The 26,080-nt window shown below is 40.5% G+C and overlaps 1 protein-coding gene and 1 non-coding gene across 9 annotated transcripts in view; both read left to right on the plus strand.

Annotated features, from left to right (window-relative positions):
* Window positions 1-26,080, plus strand: part of CRACDL (CRACD like) — a 158,371-nt gene that overhangs the window by 79,476 nt on the left and 52,815 nt on the right. For all 8 annotated transcript variants that reach the window (XM_055241196.2, XM_055241197.2, XM_055241199.2 and 5 more), the window contains 4 exons: window positions 10,020-10,099; window positions 18,652-18,820; window positions 23,954-24,089; window positions 24,438-24,602. In XM_055241196.2, coding sequence (XP_055097171.1) covers window positions 10,030-10,099; window positions 18,652-18,820; window positions 23,954-24,089; window positions 24,438-24,602 — 540 coding nt within the window. In that variant the 5' untranslated portion in view covers window positions 10,020-10,029. The remainder of the gene's footprint in view (window positions 1-10,019; window positions 10,100-18,651; window positions 18,821-23,953; window positions 24,090-24,437; window positions 24,603-26,080) is intronic.
* On the plus strand, window positions 16,027-16,088 carry LOC129463304 (U7 small nuclear RNA). The gene has a single exon (XR_008651100.1). It is a non-coding gene; the product is annotated as a U7 small nuclear RNA (small nuclear RNA).

Consider the following 26,080-nt stretch of genomic DNA (forward strand, 5'->3'; position numbering starts at 1 on the left):
TTGTCAAATATACTACATTGCTATATGTTATAGTCCCAACAATGCAATTTATGCCATTGCTTTTTGAATCAGCTATAAGAAAAAAATGAGAAGAAATATTCAATTATACTGTCTTTTATAATTTTCTACAAAATTACCTTTATTGATGCCTCTGATTTTTTGTGTCAACTCAAGTTACTGCTTGGTGTTGCTTTTGGCCAGAAGAACTTCCTTTAATATTTATTGTAAGACAGGTCTGCTAGCAAGAAATCATCTCAGTTTTTGTTTATCTTGAATATCTCTAGTTCATCTTCATTTTTGAAAGATAGCTTTGCTGGATACAGAATTCTGGGTTGAAATTTTTTTTCTTTTGGTACTTTGAATATGTCACCCTATTGCTTTCTGGCCTCCAATGTTTCTGATAAGAAATTAGCTGTAAATTTTATGATGATTTTCATCTATATAACTCTTTTTTCCCTTGCTGCTTTCAAGTTTTTCTCCTTATCTTTAGCTTTCACATTTTCACTCTGTGTCTGGGAGCAGTTCTCTGTGTTTATCTTACTTGAAGATTTTTGAGCTACTTGGATATGTAGATTACTGTTTTTCCTCAAATTTAGAAAGCTTTTGGATATTATTTCAGAGAATCATTTTTCTACATTTTTCTCTGTCCTCTCCTTTGGGACTCCCATTCTGAATATTTGTATAGTTAATGATGTTTTGAATTTTTCTGAGTCTCTTTTCATTTTTTTCCTTCAAATTGTATAATCTCTATTGATCTATTTTTAAATTCGCTGATTTTTTTATTGTGCCAACTCAAATCTCCTGTTGAGCCTCTTCAGTGAATTTTTTCATTTCACTTATTGTACTTTTCAACTCAAGAATTTTCGGCTTGCTTATTTTTATAGTTTCTACCTCTATTTTAATAATCTCAATTTGATAAGCTGTAATCATCCCTTCTTTTAACTCTTTAAGCACTTCCTTTATTTCTTTGAGCATATCTATAATAGCTGCTTTGAAGGTTTTGTCTGAGGAGTTCAACACCTGTGCCCTCTTAAAGGCAGTTATTGCCTGTTTTTTTCCCTGTGTATGAGTCAGACTTTTCACCAAATTCTTCACACTACCATTCTGAAATTACTGCTTCTTTTTTTTGGATAAATTTTGTGTAACTTTTTATTTGATATAATACCAAATTTACAGAAAAGTTACATAGTGAAGGAATTTATATAATTTTTAGTCAGATTTACCAATTTTTCACATTTTGCCTCATGATATATCCTTATTTTTTTATATGTTTATATAAAGAACATATGTATCTATATGTTTGTAACATTTTTTGGACTTTTAGTGAGCTCAAAAAATCACATATTATGTACTTCCAAAGAACAAGAACCTTTTTTTTTTTTTTTTTTGAGATGGAGTCTTGCTCTGTAGCCCAGGCTGGAGTGCAGTGGCGTGATCTCGGCTCACCCTAACTTCTGCCTCCCAAGTCCCAGTTCAAGCAATTCTCTTGCCTCAGCCTACCAAGTAGCTGGGATTACAGGAATGCGCCACCATGACCAGCTAATTTTTGTATTTTTAGTAGAGATGGGGTTTCACCATGTTGGCCAGCTGGTCTTGAAGTCGTGATCCACCTGCCTTGGCCTCCCAAAGGGTTGGGATTACAGGTATGAGCTGCCGCGCCCAGCCAAGAACATTCTTTTTAATAATCATAGTTACAATAATCAAAATCAGCACATTTTAAATTGATGTGATGTTATTATGTAATCCACAGTCCATATGTAACTTTTGTCATTTGTCCCAGTAATGGCTTTTATAGCATTTCCTCATTCTGCAGTCCTGGATCATATATTGCTTCTATTCTGAAATAGTTTCTTGGCCTTCCTCCTGTCCTTGACATGTTTTTAATAGTACTAGAGAGTTACTTTACAGAATGTCTCTCATTTGGGTTTGTCTGATGTTTCCTTAATTATATCTTTTTCATGTGACATTTCATTATTGGCTATTTGCGTATATTTCAAATCATTTGCCCAAGTTTAAGGCAGGGGATTGTTTGCATTTCATTTATTGGGTTCTAGGGATTCTTTATACATGCTAGATAGATACAAGTGGTTTTATTTTTGTAAGATATTTTTTACGAATATTTTCTCTCTACCAGTCACCTATTCATTTTTCTAACATTGTCTTTTGATGAGCAGAAGTATTTCATTTTGATGAAGTGCAAACTATAAATTTTTTCTTTTATGGTTTTTTTAGGCATGTGTAAGACATCTTTGCTTATCCCAAGGTCAAGTAGATAGGTTTTGATGATTTTTTAGAAGCTGTATATATTTTTTTATTTAATATTTATCATTTTTCCACTTTTTAATGTATCCCATCTGGTTTTCTTTTCTTTCTTTTCTTTTTTTTTTTTTTGAGACAGTCTCACTCTGTTGCCAGGCTGGAGTGCAATGGCATGATCTTGGCTCACTGCAACCTCTGCCTCCCGGTTCAAGCAATTCTCCCGCCTCAGCCTCCGAGTAACTGGGACTACAGGCACCCACCACCATGCCCAGCTAATTTTTGTATTTTTAGTAGAGACGGGGTTTCACCATGTTGGCCAGACTGGTCTCGAACTCCTGACCTCATGATCCACCCGCCTCGGACTCCCAAAGTGCTGGGATTACCGGCGTGAGCCACTGCGCTGGCTTGGATTTGTTTTTGTTCCTCTGTTCTTCCTGTTCTGCCTTCTTTGGGGTTAATTGAATTTTTGGGTATTCCATTATAAATTTTATTTTAGCGTTTTAGCAAAACTTCCTTGCATTAAATTTTTTAGTGTTTGCTCTAGGGATCACAGTATTAATTCCGAAGTTGTCACTGTCTCTTTGGAGTTAATCTTGTACCACTTCATGTAAAATGCCAGAACCTTGTGATAGGCTAGTCATACATACAACTCCTACCTTTATGTTATAGTCACATATTACATCTACATACATTGTAAATTCATAATAGTTTTTTAGTTGTTATATGCATTTAAATAAATTTAGAGAAGAAAAACATGTACTTTTTAATATTTACTCACTTATTTACCACATTCATTGTGCTTCATTCTTTCTATAGCTTTCAATTTCAATCTGGTATCATTTTCTTTCATCCTAAAAAACTTTTGTTTTGCATTTCCTGTAGTACATATCTGCTGGAAACAGATTCTTGCACTTTTCACTTTTCTAAAAATGTCTATATTTTGCCTTCATTATTGAAGGATACTTTTTCTGGATATAGAATATTGGGTTGTTCTTTGTTTTCTATCAGCACTTTAAAGAGATTATTCTGTTGGCTATTCTTATCCATGGTTGGTCATTTATATTGTTGTTTGCCTGTTTATGATGTGTCATTTTTCTCTGGCTGTTGTCAAGATTTCCTCTTCATCTTTGGTTTTAGTACACTATGCTGTGTTCCATACTTCTCTGAGGTCTATGATGTGCCTTGTGGTTTTCTTGGAGTTTGCTAAGATTCGCGGATCTGTAACATTATCTTTTCCACCATTTTGGAGAAATGTTTATTCGTAAGTTCTCCAAATATTTTTCCTGTCCCCCCTTCCTCTTCCCCTTCCCTTCCCTTTCCCTTCCCCTTCCCCTTCCCTTCCCCTCCCCTCCCCTCTCCTCTCTCTCTCTCTCTCTCTCTTTCGCACCCACCCCTTCTCTCTCCTTCCTTCTCTCTCCTTTTCCCTCTTTCTCTCTCCTGCTTCTTCACACTCCCCCCACTCCCTGTTTCTGGGACTCAATTAAATATATGTTAGACCAATCAATACTGTACCACTGGTCACTGAGGCTGTATTCACATTCACTTTTTTCCCAGTCTTTGTCTCTCTGTTCTTCAGATTGGATCATTTCTATTGATCTCTCTTCAATTTGATTGATCCTTTCTTTTGATGTCTTCAATCTGCTGTTAAGCCCATTTAATAAATATTTTATTTTAGAAATTACAGTTTTCATCTTGATGATTTCCATGTGTTTCTTCTTTATATTGTATGTTTCTAATTTGAAATTATTTGTATTTTTATTTATTATGGCTACATTTTTGTTTTAAGTAGCTTCTTTAAAGTCTTTGTCGGGTATTTAAGCATTTTGGTCACTCAGGATTATTCTTTATTTTTTTATTTATTTTTTTTTTTGAGACGGATTCTCGCTCTGTCACCCAGGCTGGTATGCAGTGGCACAATCTTGGCTCACTGCAAGCTCCGCCCCCCGGGTTCACGCCATTCTCCTGCCTCAGCCTCCTGAGTAGCTGGGACTACAGGCGCCCGCCACCACGCCTGGCTAATTTTTTGTATTTTTAGTAGAGACAGGGTTTCACCATGGTCTCGATCTCCTGACCTCGTGATCCGCCCGCCTCGGCTTCCCAAAGTGCTGGGATTACAAGCGTGAGCCACAGGATTATTCTTTCTTAGGTGTTTTTTTTTCTCATGACTATGGGTCATATTTTCCTATTTCTTTACATGTTTTATAAATTTTGATTATATGGTAGACATTGTAAATGATATTTCATAGGAACTCTGGAATCTGTTATGCTTTCCTGAAGATTATTGATTTTGTTCTAGCAGGCTGTTTGTTACCTGTGAACTCTGTCTCTCCTGTAGTGAGCAGTAGAAAAATTTTAGTTCATTTCCCTCAGCCTCCCAGCTGTTATCTTCTTGCCTGGTTCCTTGGAGTCTCCCCAGTATGTGCAGAATTCAGGGCAGGGGAGCCAAGAATTAGGAAAGGGTTTACGTGTGGATTTTGGTGCTCCTCTTTCTGAAGTTTTTTCCTTCCTAAGATATTCTCCCTCAGTTTCCATCTGCTCTGGCAGCCCTAAATTCCATTCTTGGATTCATCAAGCCAATAAGATTATGGCTTTGTATTTGAGCTCCAGCCACTCCACAACACACATACCTGAGAGCTTTTCCAGGTCAAAAGCCCTACACACATAAATCACTCCTACTGCAATTCCCTTTTTTTCAAGCGTTGATTCCAAAAATAAAAAACTAAAAAATAATAAGAAAAGAAGAGTTGATTCCACTTTAATTTCTGCTTTTGGTTGCTCATAACTGCCTTCAAATGATTGTTTTTCATCTTTTCTCCACAGTTTATACTTACCATCAGTGGAAAGTTTTACTGTGGTGTAGGCTACTCTACCACTTGGAAGTCTAACCTACCTTTAAATTTGAAGGATATTTTTCTGGAGTTTAGAATCTATGTTGGCAGTTATTTTCTTTCATTGGAGTTTTCTACCTAAAATACTTACCCCTGAGAGGACATCACTGCTGATACTGACCTGAAAGTTGGTGGGTACAGAGACCCTGGAGAAGGTGATGCAGGGTAGATGGCAGAACCCTGCTATGGGAAGAAAGTGAGGGAAAGCGCTGTTGGAAAGGGAGGTGTAAAGACTGAATAAAGGTGGGTGTTTTCCCTGTCTTCCCTAACGCTGACCTCAGGTAGATTAAATCACCTCCTCAAATTGATAAGGGAAAGGTGAACCAAGAGTCACTCATTCTGGGTCTCTCTACAGCTTTCTGAGGTTAAATGAATTGATATTCAAAAATCTCAAAGGATTCTAATACCCAGAAGCCCCTCTAGTTTGTCAGTTCTCTTGTTTGGTGTGCTCTGTTCAGTTCTCTGGTTGGGCACTGTCCTGGGTACTGGTAAAAGAGCAGTGAATATAATAGGCACAAAACCCACAGCCTTGGGAAGAAGGGATGTTAAGCAGACACCTCCCAAACAAGTTATTGATGACAATCTTGGTGAGCAATGTGAAAGAACGGCACCGGGAGCTAAGAAAGAATCCACAGGGGTCCAAACAGCCTGGAGGGCGGTGTGGGATTAGGGAATCTGTAGGGCGAACACTAAAGCTTTCATACATAATTATGTGCTCAGATGTATGGAGTCAGGGTACAGATATTTTTCTTTGCATCGTGTAGGTAAATATAATGGATTGAAACCTTTAAAATACCATATTAAAATCTATTCTCATTCTTTATGTGAATTAACTTTTGTAGAAATATTTCTATAGAAGCTGAGACTAGTGATGGAACTCTGCTATAAGCTGGGAAGGAGGCTGTGGTCAGTTAGGGTGGAGGGAGAGGGAGTGGGGCGGCCCCCACATTAAGGGGTCTTTTTTAGATGCAGGACTCCCCTCGATTCTGTGGGTGCCTAGATACACACTGACAAAGTGCTGTGCCCTGCAGCGGGGGCTGGAGGCTCAGCACTCTTGTAAGTTCATTAGAACCCCTGAAGAGGCCCTGCCGGTCCAGATTTAACTTAAAGAGTAAGTTTTCTTTAACTTGGACTTGGAGCTCTCAGAACTCCAGGAATGGAAGGGTGGAGGGCAGATGCTGATTGAGGGGACACTGAGGTGGCCTGACTTGACCTTGGAGTTCCAGTGAGAAGCACTGTCTTCGTGTGAGGAGCAAAAGGAGGTCTGGGAGGGATTGGGTGTTTGCCACATTGCCTTTCTAATTATGGTTTTACATCTGGCGTTTCCTTGAACTTCTTTACTGGGGCTTGAGGAACGCGTGTTCAGAAAGGCAAGTTACTTGGCCCAACAGAGATGATGTTCCATTGTCACAGCTGTGGGATGTTTCCACCTGGAATGTCCACATGAAGGAAACGGTTCTCCACCTGTGCAGCCTGCGGTCTCTGGACAGACATTCCTCTGCGACCCTGAGCATGTTTTCATCAGTTCCCTGGCAGTGGTTTGAGCCCATTGGGCGGTGGGGATCAGGAAGCACAGGGGTCAGCTGGGAAGCTGGGTGTTTGTCCCGTGACTGACAATGACGACTTTGAAGTGAGCCATTTGCTTGGAAGACCAGCGCTTACCTGCTGCTGGGGCGTGCCGGGCATGTGTGCTCTGGGAGCCTTTGTCCATAAACAGTATCACGTGGTGGTGAGGAGTGGGCTGCAGAAACCGACAGCAGGGCTCAGCTTGTGCTTGCTGCGTGCCGTGTCCTGGTCTCATTTGATTACAGTATTATTATCCTCCTTTTGCCTATGAGGATACTGAGGCCTGGCACTGGTAGATGGTAGGGTAAAGATGCCACCCCAGGACTGCCTAACATCCAAGTCTTTGCCCCTTTCCTCCAACCCGTGTTATGCTCTTATCAGTATGAAGATGCTTGGGTCATAAAACATGAGTAGGTTCTGGAACCGTCCATGTGACATGAGATCCATTTGTTGTCCCTTTGTCGGTGGGCAACCTTTGCCTCCTTGTGTGAGTCCACTGGTGGTCTTGGTGGTCTTGGTGGTCTGGGGGTGCTCTCTGCATCTTCTGGCTGGGAGTAGGGTGGAAGGACCTACACAGGTGAGTCTGCATCCCCTCCCATCCTCCCCCACCCCCGGCCCTCCGCCTACATCTGCATCTGAACCCTCTGCCCCGTGCAGCTTTCTCACAGCCACATTTTTCAGTGAAGGGAGAAGCAAGCCTGAGCCTCTGGATTAATCCGGGCTTGGCAGGAGGGGGTGCCCCTTTGCACACCCACCCGCAGGGCTCATACACACTCTCACACACACCTCTGGCACTCACCTTGTTCTTCCCAACAAGGACACTTTGCATTTGCCAGGTGTCCACATGACCTTGATGTGTTGTGTAACACCATGGTTTCTCCAGAGTGTTAATCCTTTCCCAGTTAGTTGACACATCACAGTGGCCTCCGGTTCCTTTCCCCAGACGAAGAAACCCCATCAGACCCAGTGCATGATCTCTTGGGGCTCCTCCAGCCTCTGAGTTCTGGCCTAACCCTGGGTAGAGCTTCTTGGCAGGCAGAGCCATTTCAGTGGGAGATCCTGTCCTTTGGATTCTCCAGCTTCTCTTGAGCCCCACTGGGGACAGCTCAGGGCTCTCCGCTTCACTGGGTCAGCACCTGCAAGAGGCAGGAACCACGTGGGTCTCATCTGTCACCGTATCCCAGTGCCTCAGAAGCACCCGCCCATGCTGGGTATGCAGTCAGTGTGAGTGTAGATGCCATATCTGCTCTGCTACTTTGGGCAAGTTAATAAACCACTTAATATCAGAAATGTTCTCTGCTGGGTGCAGTGGCTCACACCTGTAATCCCAAGCACTTTGGGAGGCCAAGGCAAGCAGATTGCTTGAACTCAAGAGTTCAAGACCAGCCTGGCCAACATGGTGAAACCCCATTTCTACCAAAAATACAAAAAATTAGCCAAGTGTGGTGGCGTGGGCCTGTGGTCCCAGCTATTTGTGGGGGGCTGAGGTGGGAGGATCTCTTGAGCCCAGGAGGTTGAGGATGCAGTGAGCTAAAAATGTTCTCATCTCCAAAATTGGAATATTAAAAGTTCTTGGGGATTAAATGAGATAATTCAGGTGATAGCTGCATGCTTGATAAGTAATTTGCAGTTGCCATGGTTAACTCCAAATTCAGGCAATGGAAAACTCTTGCACTGAGCTAGAGCTCAGTGGCAGCCTCAGGAGATGGCACTGAGGGGAACAGATGGTGACTCCTAGGCCACCCTCACCATCTTCACTCTTCCCCTTACACCTTATGTTTTCCTTCTCCATTGCCTCTTCCATTGAATCCCTGGCAGCTACCGCCTCTAAAGGACTCTTGGGGATGAGGGGGTTGCTGACTGACTAACATATTGCGGGGGGGATTGAGGGGGTGACCTTTGGAACACCTGGGCCTTTGGGTTGGGCCACCAGCCTAGAACTACTATCATTCTGCTGTTTGATAGCATTGTCTGTTGCTTTGACAGTGAACACAGATGATGAAAGCAAGGATGTCCTTTGAAGCCTAAAACAGTGGTAAAAGATTTGAAAAATACTATTTCTGTCTAACCCTCATTTTATAGATAATGATAGCATGATCATGAGTCGAATTTGGTGAGGTTCCAAGAGTTTTTGGCAGAGCCGACACAAGACCGGACATTTTTTTGAAGCCAAATTATATGAACATTGAGAGCCAGAGCTGGTGAAACTTTGTTCAACTCGGGCATGGACCCGCAAATCCTTTTCTCTGTTTGTGTTTTCTTTGCATTTCTGCCATCATTTCCCATTCTGTGCTGTGTTCAAGTGGTAAATGTGAATTGGTTAAATATTCGAGCCCCCATTTTTAAGTGTGAGGATTCGTCATACCTAACAGTAAGAAATAGCTTTCTAAATGAATGGTGTAATAGTATATGTTGGTAGAGCTTACTGTAACAGTCAGTTATGGAAGGCATGGACACCATTAGTTCAGTATTCTGTAGCAGGAATATTGACCAGTAATCATGCATTTGATTTCCATGAAGAGTGAGGGATTTTTTTTATTCAGGAAGCAGCTGAATTTATATGGATGAAATGATCATCATGTCTGGGATGATTTGCTTAGAAATCACCTCATAGGAGTGGGATGGGGTGTGAGCGTAAAGATGAAGCAAGATTAGCCATATCTTGAGTTCATTATGTTGTTCATATTTTTGTATCTGTTTGAAATTTTTCATTGCATTCAAAAAAGAATTCCAATGTAAATAAATGATGGTACAGTAGTATATCAAAATATTAGGTAGCTGTTAACACGTGAAGAATTTTAATGATGTGGTATAAGTAAGAAAATCAGGAAGTCAAGCTTCCTAATATGATACTTGTGCATGTGGACAAAATATTTGCGTAAAAAATTATTGGGAGGAAATGAAAACATTAACTGTGGTTATCTTTGGTTGGTTGGATTATGGGTGATTTTCATTCTATTTTCCAAACTTCCTGTAGTAAACAAGAGAAAAAAATCATTTCTTATAATTTGAGAAAAGCTTTTTTGAAAGAAACCTAATCTGCAGTGTGTAAATTAGTGAAGCATTTGTTTCAGTGATCTGTTTTCCATTAAATTGCCCCAGTCAGTGATTAAACGCTTATGTGGTTACTGATCTTGTAGCTGTGGACGTGGTTTTGGCCTGTACTGTGCTGCACTCTGCCCTGGACTGTCTTTGCTGGGGTGTGTGCAGGCCAGATCATGACAAATGCAGTCATGAACACCATTTCACTCGTTGGTAACTTGTGCTAACCATGTTTCTTTAACGTGAATTTCCATATAATTTCAGCGAGCTTGACATGATTTCCACAAGGGTGATGGACATTAAGCTTCGGGAGGCTGCAGAAGGCCTTGGGGAGGACAGCACAGGTAAGGCCCTGCTTCCTCTGGGGAGGGCACTTGCTTTGTTGTGGGGCAGGGAGAGGGGCTGACAGAGGCAGGCCTTTGGGGCTCTCTGTATGAAAAGTGGGGGTTCAGTTCCCAGTGTGCTCAGATACCCCCAGGCCCTTCACGCTGTGACTGGGGGCACATGCACATTATTTAAGGCTGCTCAGGGCAGATTTCCTCTGCTTCTGCACAGGGACCTTTCAGCTTATTTTCCTCCTTTCTGGAGGTAAGCATGTCCCCATGTTTGGCTGACTTGAATGCAAAGGAAGAGGTACTAAATGGATTCATTCACCATCTAAGAATATCCAAAGGCATCAGTAGGAAGCTGAGCAAAGTACCTGACAGCCTGATCATCTGTAAAAAAATAATTACATCAGGAGAGAGCCTTTGATCCCTCTCCTTCATGACTGTTGTTCTGAAGGAGATCTTTAGTGTGTTCTCTGCTGAGCTGAAGTCTACGCCCATGAATCACCATCTCATAAGACATTCTAAGAGTTCTCCAATTATGTGATTGGTTTACTGTTATCCACATATTGCTATTTGTGTCCTGATAGAGTTGTAAAATTGACATTAAAAAATTAATCTCCCCACAATGTACCTTTTCCCTAGATTAGCCATTCATATACTCCCCTTATTTTGGTAACCAAGGCCTCCATCTCTCTCTTATTTACACTCAAAATGCCAGTAGTGATTTTCTTTGATATAGTTCAGGAGAAACAGCTCCCAATAATATTAAATCCTAGCTGCTAGCCACTAGCTTCAGATACTAATTTCAGTAAATACTCCATTTCAGATATTAAAGATAGATTTTTTCTTATTATTTCATATTAGAACCATTTTTCCTCTGTCACATTTCAATGGATACCAAATAAATCCAAATTTAAGGTGAGGGTTTTTAAATGATCCCCGAAAAAAAATTGAGTTTCACATTTTCTCATATTATGGGACACTGAATTATTACTTATTTTAAACAATAAATGTTTGAATAAATATTTCATCAGCCTGAAACGACCTCAATAAGTGCTAGTTCTGAATACATACAGAGGTTACTGAAGAAAAGGGACTAAGTTTTCTTTTTTTCAAATAGTGAGCTTAAGTTATTCAGACCAACCCTCTACCACTTAAAATTTAAAATTCTAGATAAGAATGTTCTTTAAAATATTTTTCAAAGTAAGAAATAATAAGGCCAGAATTGAAAGGAAAATGGGCCAGGCACAGTGGCTTCCACCTGTAATCCCAGCACTCTGAGAGGCCAAGGTGGGAGGATTGCTTGAGCCCAGGAGTTCAATACCAGCTTGGGCATAGTGAGACTCTGTCTCTACAAAAAAATTTAAAAATTGGCTGGACATGGTGGCACACACCTGTAGTCCCATCTACTTGGGAGGCTGAGGTGGGAGGATTGTGTGAGCCTGGGAGGTTAATGCTACAGTGGGCCATGGTTATGCCACTGCACTCCAGCCTGGGCAACAAGCAAGACCCTGCCTCCAAAAAAAAAAAAAAAGAAGAAAGAAAAGAAAAAAGAAAAGGAAAATGGTAACCTGGAGAGACAACAGAGTATAAAAGCCACTTTGCCCTTAGATCTTTTACCAATCTTGGAAATTTTCATGTCTTCATGGGGTGAAAGGTGAGAGCAAGGGTCAAATATCAAACTACAAGGCCTGTATAATGTAGGCTGTCTAATAGAAGACACTCTCTACAATAAAGGGGAGCCAAGGAGCTACCAAATCTGAGTAGGTGTGAACTAGGGGTAAACCAACCCTTTTGTAGATTTGCAGCTTGAGTTTGCATCATTTGGGTAATTCAGAGAACCTCAACCCTTGAACTTGATTAATATTGCTTCTAAACTGGATGCAAACCCAGGTACTTTGCAGAAGCAAATAATATTCACTAAAGGAAGTCACCTTCTATTTAGACTTCAAATTATCACAGAAAATAATATTTTCAGTATCATGACAAGCATATAGACAGTAATAACCAGGCATCTAAGGCAACAGGATACTGTGAATGAGAACCAACATGCTATGTGTTGAATGGTGCTCCCACCAAATTCATATGTTGAAGTCTCCAGTATCTCCAAATGTGGCTTTATTTGAAGACTGGGTTATTGCAGATGTAATTTGTTAAGATGAGATCATATTGGAATAGGGTGGGCTCCTACTCCAATATGATGGGTGTTCTTACAAAAAGGGGAACTATGGCCTTAGATATGCACACAAGGAGAACGCCATACACACATGAAGGCAGACAAGAGAAACAGACACATGAATGCATCAATATCAGAATTACCAAATACATCCTATAAGACAATTGTGCATACTATGTTTGAAGATAATAAAAAAGTTTTAAAACATCCAGGGAAAAGTGGCATAGCACCCAGCCAGTGCAATAAAGCAAGAGAAAGGAATAAAAGGCAGAGAGATGGAAGAAAGAAATAAAACTATCTCTATTTATAGATGACATGTTTATACAACATATACAAAAAAGCACTTAGAACTCTTACACAAATATACCAAGATTGCAGTGCACTCTTTAAAAGTCAGTTATGGAAGACAGATATACAGTTAACTCAATATTCAGTAGCAAGAATACTGACAAGTAATAATTTATTTGATTTCCATGAGGAGTCAGAGATTTTTTCATTTAGGAAAAAGCCAAGTCTATATAGGTGAAATAATAATAGTGCCTGGGATGATTTTTTTTTTAAATAACCCATCAGAAACAGGGAGGAGGAGGGGTAAAGATGAAGCAATCAAAATCCCAGCAAAAATTTTTGCAGATATTGGCAAGCTGATTTGAAAATGTGTGTGAAAAAAGCAAAGAACTAGAATAGGTAAAACAATTTTGAAAAAACATAAAGTTGAAAGCTTCATACTACCTGTTTTTAAGACTTACTATAAAGCTGCAGTAATCAAGACAGTATGGTATTGGCAAAAGGATAGATACACAGAGACAGAAGGGAGTAGAGTTCAAAAACAGACCCATACAAATATGGCTAATTAATTTTGACAAAATTGCAAAAGCGATTCATTGGAGAAAAGATAATATTTCAACAAATGGTGCTGTAACAATTGGACATTCATATGTAAATGTACCTCACAGATTATACAAAAATTAACTCAAAATGTGTCATAAACCTAAATGTAAAACTCTAATGCCTTTAAAAGAAACCATAGTAGGAGATATTTATGACCAAGAATTAGGCAAGCATTCTTAGATATAATACCTGAATCTACAAAAGGAAAAAATTTATAAATTGGACTTCATCAAAACTTTAAAATATGGTCTGTGAAACATACTTTTAAGAAAATGAAAAGACAAGTCACAGACTAGACGAAAATATTTATTAATCACACTTGATATAGGACTTATATCCAGCATATATTTAGAACTCTCAAAATTCAAAAATAAGAAAACAACCCAGTTACAAAATGGGGAGCAAATTTTAAATGATGCTTTACCTAAGAAGATGTACAGATGGCAAAGAAGCATATGAAGAAATGCTCAATATCTATAATCATTAGGTAATGCAGAGTAAAACTACAGTGAGATACCAGGACACACCTATTAAACGTCTGGAGAAAACCACCGTAACAACAGGAGCTGATAAGGATGCATTGAAGGGAGGAACGCAAAATGGCACAGCCACTTTGGAAAAACATTTTGGCAGCTCCTTGTGAAGTTAAACATACACTTAGCCTATGACTCAGCAATCCAACTCCTAGGTATTTACTTGGCAGTGAAAACTTATGTTTACACACACACACACACACACGCACAAACTATAGCAACTTATTTATAATTGCTAAAAACTGAAAAGAACCCAGATGTCTTTCAGCAGGTTGAAATTGTTCAACAAACTGGTATATCCACACAATGGAGTTCTACTCAGCAATAAAAAGGAATAGGCTATTGATTTGTGTAACATGAGTGAGCCTCTAATGCGTTGTGCTGAGTGAAAGAAGCCAGAATGAAAAGGGGACATACTGTGTGACTTAATCTACATGACATTCTAGAAAAGGCAAAATTATAGGAACAGAGAAGTTATAAGTGGTTGCCAGGGGTTAAAGGTAGTGGGGAATGTTGGACTACAAAAGGGCAGCATGAGGACAGTCTTGTATCTTGATTGTGGTGATAACTATACAACTCTATGTACACCAAAAAGAATGAATTTTACTGTGTGTAATTTAAAAAATAAGTTTTTTTACAAGGTATAGCAGTTTTGAAAAACAAAGGAATTTTTAGAAATAAATGTAATAATTAAAATTTTATTTTAAATAAATTCATTAAAAATAAGTGTAATTATTAAAATTTTATTTTAAATTAAATTTATGTAAAATAAATGTAATTATTAAAATGCATGGTTATAACAACAGATTATATCAGATCAAGATAGATCACAAGAAATTATACAAAATGTACCATAGAACGGTAAAAAGATGGAAAATAAAGAAAAGGGAACAAGGGGCATAGAGAGTAAGTGAAAGGGTGTAATATCCATTTGAGCATAGTCTCGGGAGGAGAGAAGGGCTGAGAATTTTCTGGATTTTATCAAAAAGATGACCCAACCCACAGGTTTAAGAAACCCAATGAATCCCAAGAAGGATAAATCAAAGAAAATCCATATGAGGTAAAACCGCAGAAAACCAAAGAGGATGAAAAAGCTTAAAATGAGTCTGAGAAAAAGAGACAGATTACCTGGACAGGAGCAGAAAAATAACTAATGCCTAACTTCTCAACACAGTAGAAGCCACAAAACAGGGAAATAATAGCCTAAATATCCTTAGGAAAAGTAACTGCCAAACTATTATGTTGGTACAAAAGTAATTGCTATTTTTGCCATTAAATGTCATGGCAAGAGCTGCAATTACTTTTGCACCAACTTAATAGAATGTTATACCTAGGAAAAAATGTATTTCAGGAGTGATGGAGAAATGAAAGCGTTTCGGACAAACAAAAACTGGGTTGGCCCCAGTAAGCCCCCAGTAAAACAGATTCTACACGAATGCACCCTCAGGCCAAAGGAAAATCTTCCTAGTGGACAATCTGGAATATGAGAAGGAATGAAGAGCAAAGAAAACAATAAGCAAGTGAATACATCTACGTGGACATGAAGTAACTTTGGGTTTTTTTTTTTTTAACAATCAGAATTAAAACAGTAGTGCATAAAAATGGAATTAAAGTATTCGAAGGTCCTTGTATTGACCTGGAATCAAATGTGTAGTATAACCACTGAAAGAGGAAGCAAAAGGTAGGGGTTATAAACTAGCAATGGAAGAAATGGAATTTTTTTAAAAGATCAATTAAAAAACACATAAGATGATAGACTTGTTTTTATTAATATATCAGTAATTATGGTGAGTGTGAGTGGACTAGTTAGATTAATTAATTACATTAATTGTTCCAGTTAAGAGTTAAAGATTATTAGATTAGATCCCAAAACTCTAAATATATGAATCTTACCTATAAAAGTTCAGAAAGGTAAGGATAGTAATAGGATACAGAAGTCTATACCTTGTGAACACTGGATAAAGGAAGATGGTGTAGCTACACAGGTTGAGTATCCCTTATCCAAAATGCTGGGATCAGGAGTATTTCAGATTTCGGATTTTTTCAGATTTTGGAATACTTGCATTGTAGTTACCAGCTGAGGGTCTCAAATTTGAAAATCCAAAGTCTGAAATGCCCCAGTGAGCATTTCCTTTAAGCATCACGTGGGAGCTCAAAAAGTTTCAGATTTTGCAGCATTTCAGATTTTCAGATTTGGTCTGATCGACCTGTACTAATAGCAGTCAAAATGAAATGTAAGGCAAAAAACATAACTAAACATAAAAAGGGCCATTTCACAAAATGTTCAGTTCCCCAGCAAGATAATAATTTTACATTTCTATGCATTAACATATTATAGAAAGTTGTATTACAGCTCTTTTAGAATTTGTCTAGCAGGCTTTCTGGTTTTTGCGGGAAAGCAACCTCCCCAACAATAAAGTTGTAAAGTGGAAATTGACAACTAAAGATAAATAAGAAAATCTATAAGCAGAGTGGGGTTATTTTTAACACATCTCTCTCAGTAATTGATAAAACAAACACTTTAAAAATCAGTAAAGATACAAAATACTTGGACAACACAATTATAAAAAAGATTTTGTTCTAATTGACATATATTTCTATATGCACTGAAGAAAATGCATTATTTTCAAGCACATCAGGAACATTTTTAAAAATTGTTCATATGGTAAGCCATAAAGCAAGTATCAACAGATTTGAATGGGTTCAAATCGTTCAGAGTATGTTATTGGACCACAGTGCAATTAAGCTAGAAATCAATAACCGATAGAAAATCTTCAACTGCTTGGAAATGAAGAAGACATACTTTCCTAAATAACCCATAAGTCTAAGAAGGTACCATAATAGAAGTTAGAAAATATTTTTGACCAAACAATAATGAAAATACTACATTCTAAAACATGTAGATGCAGCTAAAACAGACTTAGAGGGAAATGCATTGCCTTAAATATTATATTATAAAAACAGGGAAGTCTAAAAAGTAATAAACCAAGTGTTTATCTCAAGAAATTTAAGAAAATAACAAAGTAAACCTGCAGAAAGGAAGGAAAGAATAAGGATAAAAACAGAAATTAATACAATATGAAATAAACATTCAACTGAAAGAATTAACAAAGCTAAACTTTTTTAAGGCAATGAAAATTGATAAGCCTCTGGTGCGATTGATCAAGGAACAAAGAAGAGGCATATTTATGATAATTAATATCAAGGTGAGAAAAAAGCATCAGTCACTATAGATGTTGTGAATGCTTGAAAGATAAAGATATATTATTAATAATTTTTTACCAATACATTTGAAAATTTGGAAAAAATATACTTTCAGAAAAATGTTACTTAAAAAAACAGATTCAAGAAGTAGAAAACTGGACTAGTCCTGTAACCATTAAAGAATCTGAATTACAATGCCTAGTAGGAGAAGAAATATAACTCAAACAAATAGATGGCTGACTAAGCCCTGCCAGTGGAACAAAGGTGTACAGCAGTTATAGTTGAGCTCTACCAGTCATACTTGAGGACACCATTAATGCTGTAAGCAGCATCTTTGATGGTCATGATATTGAGGCTGTGTAGAGGCCTTCGAGGATGCATACCAATTTGTTGACTAGGCAAAAGCCACAGGGTGTCCTGACCAAATGCAGAAAGCTCTTAAGAATGTTTCAGAATCATAAATGCTCATTGAGAACCATCTACTGACAACATAAACATTTTTTACAATTATAAACTTGAGAACACTTCCACACTAGAAGTTGAGAAAACTGTGCTGTAGAACTGATTTATCCCTGGAGAGGGATTTGTTCTACCTGTAATGATGTAGGAACTCCTACTAAAGTAATCCTAAGTAATTCTCCCCATAAGAGTAAGATCATGTAAGCTTTCCAAGGAGGCAATAATATAAACACAACAGAAAGAGCCTGGGTTTTTTAAGGAATTCAGTTTATTAAATTATTATAAAAAGTAATAAATTGTGCAAATTTTCAGGATGTATTAGACAGCTTCCTGTATCCACTTGCTTATTGTTTTCTTTGCTCTTCATTCCTTCTCATATTCCAGATTGTCCACTAGGAAGATTTTCCTTTGGCCTGAGGGTGCATTCGTGTAGAATCTGTTTTACTGGGGGCTTACTGGGGCCAACCCAGTTTTTGTTTGTCCGAAACGCTTTCATTTCTCCATCACTCCTGAAATACAGGAGTCTACGATGCTGCATCCCTCCACTGTCAGTTCTGTAACTATTCTGGGAAAGGAATGAACTTTGCTGAGCAGCTAATGTGAAATCATGGAAACCTGGGTATGATAGAATTCGTGGGAGAGAATGAAGGTGTCACCAGAGGAGCGATTACAAAATGTTGAAAAGTGTGGTGAATTCTAATAATCCAGGAAGCATGGCAGAGTTGGGCTCAGCCTGGCCACACCCCTCCCCTTCGGGGATGACCAGTCTCATTGTTTTTCTCACCAAAAGTCATTAACTCATCATGCAGTTGGTGCCCCACAGAGCCACCTTCTTGCCCTTGAGGTTGGGCCTCCTCTGATTGTCCTTGATGCTGTATTCACACTAGACAAAGCAATTCATAATTTTTATTTATTTATTTTTTTGAGAGAGAGGGTCTTGCTCTGTCACTAAGGCTGGAGTGTAGTGGTGCAATCATAGCTCACTGCAGCCTCAAATATATTTTAGAAATTAAAACTTGATTATACATGAGAGGAAAGTTGCTAATTTTGATTCTGTGATCATCTTCCAAAGTGTTCTTGTCTCTTTTATTTAAATATCCTAAATAAAAAGAAACAAGATGTGTTTTCAGGTGTGCAAAACTGGTATACCATGTACTTTTGCGCAGTAAAAGGACTTTTCAGAAGCAGATAACTGATGCATGGATAGAAATCTTGCTTTCTCTCTTTTATGTGCCTGTTGTATACAGGCACATAAACACACACTGTAACAGTCTTACTTATTATTTTTTCTCTAATCTGTATAGGAAAGAAAAAATCTAAATTCAAAACTTTTAAGAAGTTTTTTGGGAAGAAGAAGAGAAAAGAATCGCCGTCGTCCACAGGAAGTAGCACCTGGAAACAAAGTCAGACGAGGAATGAGGTCATTGCCATCGAATCCGGGCCAGTGGGCTACGACTCCGAGGATGAGCTGGAGTAAGTTGCATTTTACATCCCTCGGGCCAGGAGCACCCAAATACATTATTTCATTATCCTGGTAACTTGCTGGATTTCTGAGCCCCCTTTCCTCCTGGGTAATTCCATCAGAGGTTCTTCCATAGAAGTTGTGTTTTCTGTCTTTTCAAACCTAGGGATGGAGAACGCTGTGTGTGTTTAAGTCCACAGTAACTGTGGGAGAGGAGGTACTATATGCCATTTTATAAATGGACAAAATAAGCCCTAGATAAAATTTAGAACTTGCCCAGCATCCTACAGCTGAAAGTGACAGGATCAGGATAGGGGACCTGGTTTAACTTGACTTAAAACTCTTTTGAGGACCTAGATACTATACTAGAAAAATACATTTCTCTAAACTTGAATGTTGAGTAATCTAATCAGAATATTTTCACTTGATGGGGGTGGGGAGGGGGCGCTTCTTGCTATCTTAGAAAAAAATCATCCAAAAATATCATAAAGAACAGACCCAATAAGCACAAAAAACCGGGGAGGTCTAGTAAAGAAATCCTTATTTTTATAACTTATATTTCATTAAAATATAGTTACAGTACATATGCTGCAGTTATTCTAGCAGTTATTTCTGTGACTAAGAGGAAACGAAACAGATTTGTTGCTATGCTAGCTTTTGCCTTTTTTTTTTTTAAGACAACACTGGCCCTTTAAGGATAGAACTCTTCAACAAACATCATATTCCTCAGGTTTGGGGTACAGACCACGCTGAGATGGGTCCCAGGCTTGAGCATCCCAATAGTGGTGTCCTGTCCCCTCCCTTGCTCTCCCCGCTCCCCAGCCGCCTTGCCTGTTTTTTAAAGGAGTAGAAATTTTGCTGGCCACTTGGTGGCACCAGATGACAGGAAAGGAAAGATCGGAATTTTTTTTTTTTTTTTTTTTTTTTTTTTTTTCAGTTTTGGGTTTGATTTTGGTTTTGATTGTTTTTGGTGCTAGCAGGGAATGTAATAGACTCACATTGCACCATGTGAAGTGTGGAAGGGATATACTGTGCATGCATTTTTTTTTTTTTTTTTTTTTGAGACGGAGTCTCACTCTGTCGCCCAGGCTGGAGTGCAGTGGCGCGATCTCGGCTCACTGCAAGCTCCGCCTCCCGGGTTCACGCCATCCTCCTGCCTCAGCCTCCCGAGTAGCTGGGACTACTGGCACCCGCCACCATGCCCGGCTAATTTTTTTTTGTATTTTCAGTAGAGACGGGATTTCACCGTGTTAGCCAGGATGGTCTCGATTTCTTGACCTCGTGACCGCCCGCCTTGGCCTCCCAAAGTGCTGGGATAACAGGCGTGATCCACGGCGCCCGGCCGTGCATGCATTTTTTTAGGCGGTGCTCTGAACTCTTGGGGAACGAGATGTTATCGCGATAATATTACCAATTATTCAATGTCATCACTTTGCAAGCCCCAGGGAAACTCTAACACCCACACCCATCCACCCCTATCTCTTGACTGGAGCACACAGTTCTGGTGTTGGAGAGACAGGCCTGGGAGTGGCCCCTCCAACCACAGACAGGAGCCCAGCCAGAGGGGCAAGCTGGGATGAATTGTCCTGTCCGCTTGCTGATGTCCTCCCTGTCACAGGAGCCCATGGAAAGTGGAGACGGCGTGCTTTTTATCCTGATATTCCCAGCACCTTGCAGGGAGCTGGCCCTCAGTGACTGGTAACAGTTTGCTGGTTTTGATGCTAGGCAAGGAAGATTGTGGGTGAAGCATGATGAGGCCTGGGAAGTGCAAATGACATTTTTAGAGAGCAGCATAGAGGAAGAGGAAAGTACTGTCTGGCCTGTGGGAGAGTCTGCGGCAACTTCTCATCCATCACTGTGGGGAAAACAGCTCCATTTACTAAGGCACATTAGTGTGAGCAAACCACATGGGACCCTGTGGGTTGAATAAAGTGACGCCCATTTATCGTGTCTGTGTCTGTGCAGTTGTGCTTCTTAAGTCTGTTAATCTATAACGATTTCCTTTTGCCCTCTCCCTTTGTTTCATGTCATTGATCTGAAAGAAGAGCAGGGCCATGTGTCCTGCAGAATGTCCCATATTCTGGCTTTGCTTTCTCCTGGTGTGACTCAACTCTTTCCTATATTCTCCCAATTCCCGGTACATCATTCGGTGGATCCAGATTCTGTTAGGTTCAAGCAGGTGCTGGATGTTGTCACATCCCATGATGAGTCACATGCTTTCTGAGCAGTGGGTTCAGGGTGTGTCACTGTGGTCCCTCCACCAGCCTTCACCTGACAGTTTTAACACCTGGTGATGATCTGTTATTTTGTCACAAAGTGGTGGTTTTTCTAATTCTATCATTCATTGTACACTTGCTAACTGAAATCTTTGATGAAGAACTTTCCTTCATCAATTGCTTGGTTGCTCTGAAATACAATTTGTAAAGTCAAGTCAGGATCATGCTTGGCTCTTCTTTTATTGATCCACCCTCAGAGTAATGACGTGGCCCCCTAGCAACTCCCGACAGTGGCCAGTGGGTTTTGTTTTTTTCTTTTTTTTTTCAAATATCACTGGGAATGCATTACTTTTTATATATTTGATTTGCTTTAATCCATGACAGTCTTTATTCATTTTAATGCTCAAGTTGTTCCATCTTAGGCTGTTGAGAGTCACTTGAAATTCGCTCCGTCTTTTGACATGACCCCATTCATCTTTGATGGCTTCCTTACTTTCTTGTCCATTGAGAAATCTCAGGTTTATTTGGTATATTTTCTTCCCCTGACCTGGAATCAGCACTTTCTTCACAGGACCCTGGCTCCCTCCTCGTGGTGTGAAATGGCTTTTAAAGACCTCAGTCCAGCTGCCAGGGGTGATGATTACTAATTAGCTGCCACTGATTCTAAACTTTCCCAGTGGATATAGCTAGGAAATGGTTTATTTTTCAAGAGGAAAATTAATCATTAATTTGCTGATATTTCCAATTCAAGTTTAATAAGACAACATTTTTACTTCTTTAATTATTTGTATTCTCTTTCCTCTTACACTGGAAACCAGGGCTCCTTATGATATTAACAAAATGACTTATTTTCTTTAACCTATCATATATTTATAATAATTTCCTTACCCCTTTCCTATATGGAAGTTAAAAATACTATAAATACTTTTCTGCACACTGTCTTATAATCAGTGTTATTGCTAATAAAACTACAGAGTGCAATTTCATATTTTTGGTTTTTTAATTATTATTACTACTAATAAGATTAGTGAGTGCAATTTGATATCTTTCGTTTTCTTGTTGTTGTTCCTAGAATGTATTCTATCTTGGATACATTGGAGTCAAAGTCACTTGAAATTATTATATTCTCTGTGTGGTCATGCCAACAATCTGATATAAAATCAGATTGTTTGTGTTTGTCTTCTAGTTTTAGAGATTGTTTTATTTCTCTTTTTGTTTGGTTTCGTCTTTTAATTATATAAAACGTTTGCATAGTTTCAAAGACAAAGTTGTCAATGTAGGTATCTTTGCACTACGTCTCCTCATCTAGTTATTTCTTTCCCCCTGAAGAAAACCACTTTTATTTATTTGTTATTTATTCTTCTATTTTCATTTTTTTAAATATAAGAAACACATGCACATGTTCAGATAATATCCAGGCCCCCCTTTCCCATGCAGTGCTGACATGCTGTGAACATTGTTCTGCAGTGGTTATTTATTTCACTTAGTAGTATCTGGTGATGCCTGTATGCAGCGTGTAGAGACCTTCCTGCCCATCAGACCACCTGTGGAGTCCTCTATTGTATGACATTCATGGTTGATTCAGTTAGATGCCTACTGAGGGGCACTAGGTGTTTCCCATCTTTCACTCTTCTGAATATTGCTGTAGTGAATGGTGTTGCACATGTGCCATTTTGTGTTTTTGCAGAGGCCTCTTTATGGTGCCTCCACTCCTCATTATATCCAAAACGGAGGTGCTTGGGTGGTGGTTGTGGTTCCCAGAGTGTGGGCCACGGGCTGTCCACTGTGGGAGGAAAATCCAAGTGTGTGTGTGACCTTTGGGTTAAGAGCTGCCCTTGGCAGGGAGGTCCTGATTCTTTCAGTTGGCATGGTTCCCTCCCTGGCATGTGAGGACACACACATCCTGGGAGCCATGGGTTCCCACTTGCAAGCTTACTGTTGCAGGCATGAGAGTTTAATTAGAAGGAAGCATTATTAACCAACACAGTTTGATCTACAGTGGGACAGGGCCACACCTCAGAGTCCTTAATGCCCCACAGTGGACAGGATGCCCAGGGTAGGGGAGTGGCAGGAGGGAAGGGGGTGGAGTGGTGCACACAAGATGTCCAATGTGTGCAGAGGCAGGCTTTCCTTCCTTCGTCATCAGGTCTCAGTCATCTCCTTCCACCTATTGTTCAGGCAGCCAGCGCTGCTAGGAAAATTTGACAGCTAATTCCCACGTCCTTTTAGGACATTTCGTGAATGTCCTGTGGGTTTAGTCCCAGATCAGATTCTTAAGTTCAGAGCTGAGGAAGGGACTGGGATGGCGATGACAGAAGGCCACCATCTCTGCTCCAGGATCTAGGCAGGCACAGAGGTTTTGGTCACACAGATGGTGCCAGGTCATAAAAAGAGACCATGGCTTTGCAGATTTGCAGTTCTCATTTCAAACCAGCCACGGATGTATGTCTTGGTCTGTGTGAGGTGTGTGTGAGGATGCGTTCATCAAGCAGGCCCTCAGCCTGCTGCACACACAGCCTTCAGCCCACGGAGGGGCTGCATGTTTGTCCACAAGGCATGACCTCACCCTCCCTGGGGCAGCCGGGACAGGCCCCCTCAGAAGCTGGCTGTGCCAGCCCCTCCCCTCTGCAGGCTTGCTGTCTTGCACCTCACACCTTGTCAAACCTTGGTTTTTTCATTAATATAAAAATAATTCACACAACCTTTATATCTCCTAGGAAAATTTCTATCTCTGCAATGTTCCAAATAGTTGACTGGCATTTGACAGTGTGTGGATGAACTGAAGTCAGGGACCACTGAAATGTAAATGCAGCAGAGGGAGTGTTGTTTGATGTTCTGTTAACTCACATCCCCCTTTCTCATTCTGAGTCCCCCAGGGGTCAGTAAGATGGAGGTGGACAGAGTCTCACAGTGGCTCTTTTATCCTAGGGAGTCGAGGGGCACGCTGGGCAGCCGGGCCCTTTCTCACGACAGTATTTTCATTCCTGAGTCCGGACAGGACGCTACTCGGCCTGTGCGGGTGTTTTCCCAAGAAAATGTGTGTGATCGGATTAAAGCTCTGCAGGTAAATGTTTCCTTGGTCATGTCACCTGGTGTGCAAGTCAAATATCCATCAAGAAGTTTTTAAATGATTTCTGCTTGGTTTATTTGATATGCCGTAAAGTAGAATCACATGTACATGACAGCTCCCCCAGAACACAGCAAATGAGCTGCAATGGGATCTCGACTCATTCTTAGATGAACAAAGAAGAGATGGCAGTGGAAGAGCTGGTGGCAGATGCACGTTCAGTTCAGTTCTCTGCACCACACCAAGACACTGAAGGCATTTCCAGCATGAATGAATTAGAGCAGCAGGATTTGTTGATAAATATCATGATGAAAATAAGAGCACATGTTCTTTATTCCAATCTAGTTAAAAATACAGTGTAATGTGAAAATGGGGCCACCGCCTCCTCCAGGGGGGCTTCCTGCCAAGCGAGGAGAGGATGCCGGCATGAGTTCTGAGGACGACGGGCTGCCCAGGAGCCCCCCAGAGATGTCTCTGCTGCACGACGTGGGTCCCGGCACCACCATAAAGGCAAGTACGGCCTGTACCACTGCACGTCTCCATCCACACCTGCCCTGGAGGGCACTGGAGCTCTGAGATCCCCTGTGTGTGCCCCTAAGATCTCCAGGCTGTGCATGGTGTGGCCGACCGGGTCACTGGAGCCTACAGTCAGCTCTTGAGCTGTGTTTATTTTCGTTCTTTGAGTAGAAATTCAGGTCTGGTTAGATGTGGTTTTGTTGACTTTTTTTTATGAGGGTGATAGGTTGATAGAATCAACCCTGTCCCTTGACTTTCCTGTCTGAGCAGATGGCCAGACCCAGAACCCCATTAGAAGTAGGGAAACATGTTGTATGTGTTTTCCGTTGCCACGACATTTGGCCGGTGGGAGGGGGAAGTAGTGAGCATGTGATAGTCGAGGCTCTGATGGTCTCCGGTGCCTGAGTTTGTAACCTTGAGGCAGTGTTGGCATAGGGGTAGTAATGTGCTGTATTGCTGGCAAACAGGGCAGCAGGGAAAGGTTGACAAACAAGAAAGGAACGGATGACCTCAGCAGGGTGGAGGAACCAGTCCCAAACACCACCTTCTCCATTAGAATCCAAGAGGGGGGCCCCGAGGAACTGAGCTCTTTCTCGTGCATAAACAACATAGTTCGCGATGCTGCCACATTTTAAATTCTTTGTTATTGTGGTAAGAACACTTAATGCCCATATACCGTACTTGCACATAAATGTTAAAAATAGGCGGTCATCGTTCGCATGTAGACAAGCCTGACTGTGGAGGATGGATAGAGTTGGAGTTGTCTGTTATGCTGACATTTGAAAAACAAATAAAGGCCAGAGTTTATTTTTTATAGCCACACACCTGCTCCTGTCACCTCTGGCCTGCTCGAGGGGCCATTCATAGTGAAGGGGGAGCTTCATTGTGACCCATTGCCTTGCAGATTCTGTGCTTCTCTGAATTCTGTTCAGAAGCCACTTCAATGTGGACACCTATATACCCTGCCACACCAAATTTTTGTGTGTAGTTGTGAGTTCCCAGAACGTCATTGATGAAAAAGGCAGACGGACTGTGGTGTGGCTGAGTGTGTGGGGTGGAGACTGACATGAAGCCGGCTAGAGAATTATTCTCTCCAGAATTCTGCTCTGGGGCAAAACTGTCCCTGCTCATTCCAGGAGCAGGGTCTGAGGACAGTGGGCTACCCAAGCCTGCTCTCCAGCCTCGAGCAGAAGGGAGAAAGGATGAGGAGGATGGTGTGGCCTATTTCATAGACTTCACTGAGCCAACCCTGTACCCCTTTAACACCTCCAAGTATTCCCGTGTGCAGTTTCAGTGTCCCCCTCTCAGGAGCAGATGTGACTTTGTGTATTTCTGAGCTATGCAGTAGGAAGAGGTCTGTCGTGAGCTGCCTCTTTCCTCATCATAGATGGACTCCCCCTCCTCCCATCCTACAGGTCTCTGACTCTCACAGCATCCCAGTTCTCTGCCTTTAGCCAGGACGGGAAGTAAGA

Source organism: Symphalangus syndactylus, chromosome 14 (genome assembly GCF_028878055.3).
Source record: "Symphalangus syndactylus isolate Jambi chromosome 14, NHGRI_mSymSyn1-v2.1_pri, whole genome shotgun sequence".
Taxonomy (NCBI): domain Eukaryota; kingdom Metazoa; phylum Chordata; class Mammalia; order Primates; family Hylobatidae; genus Symphalangus; species Symphalangus syndactylus.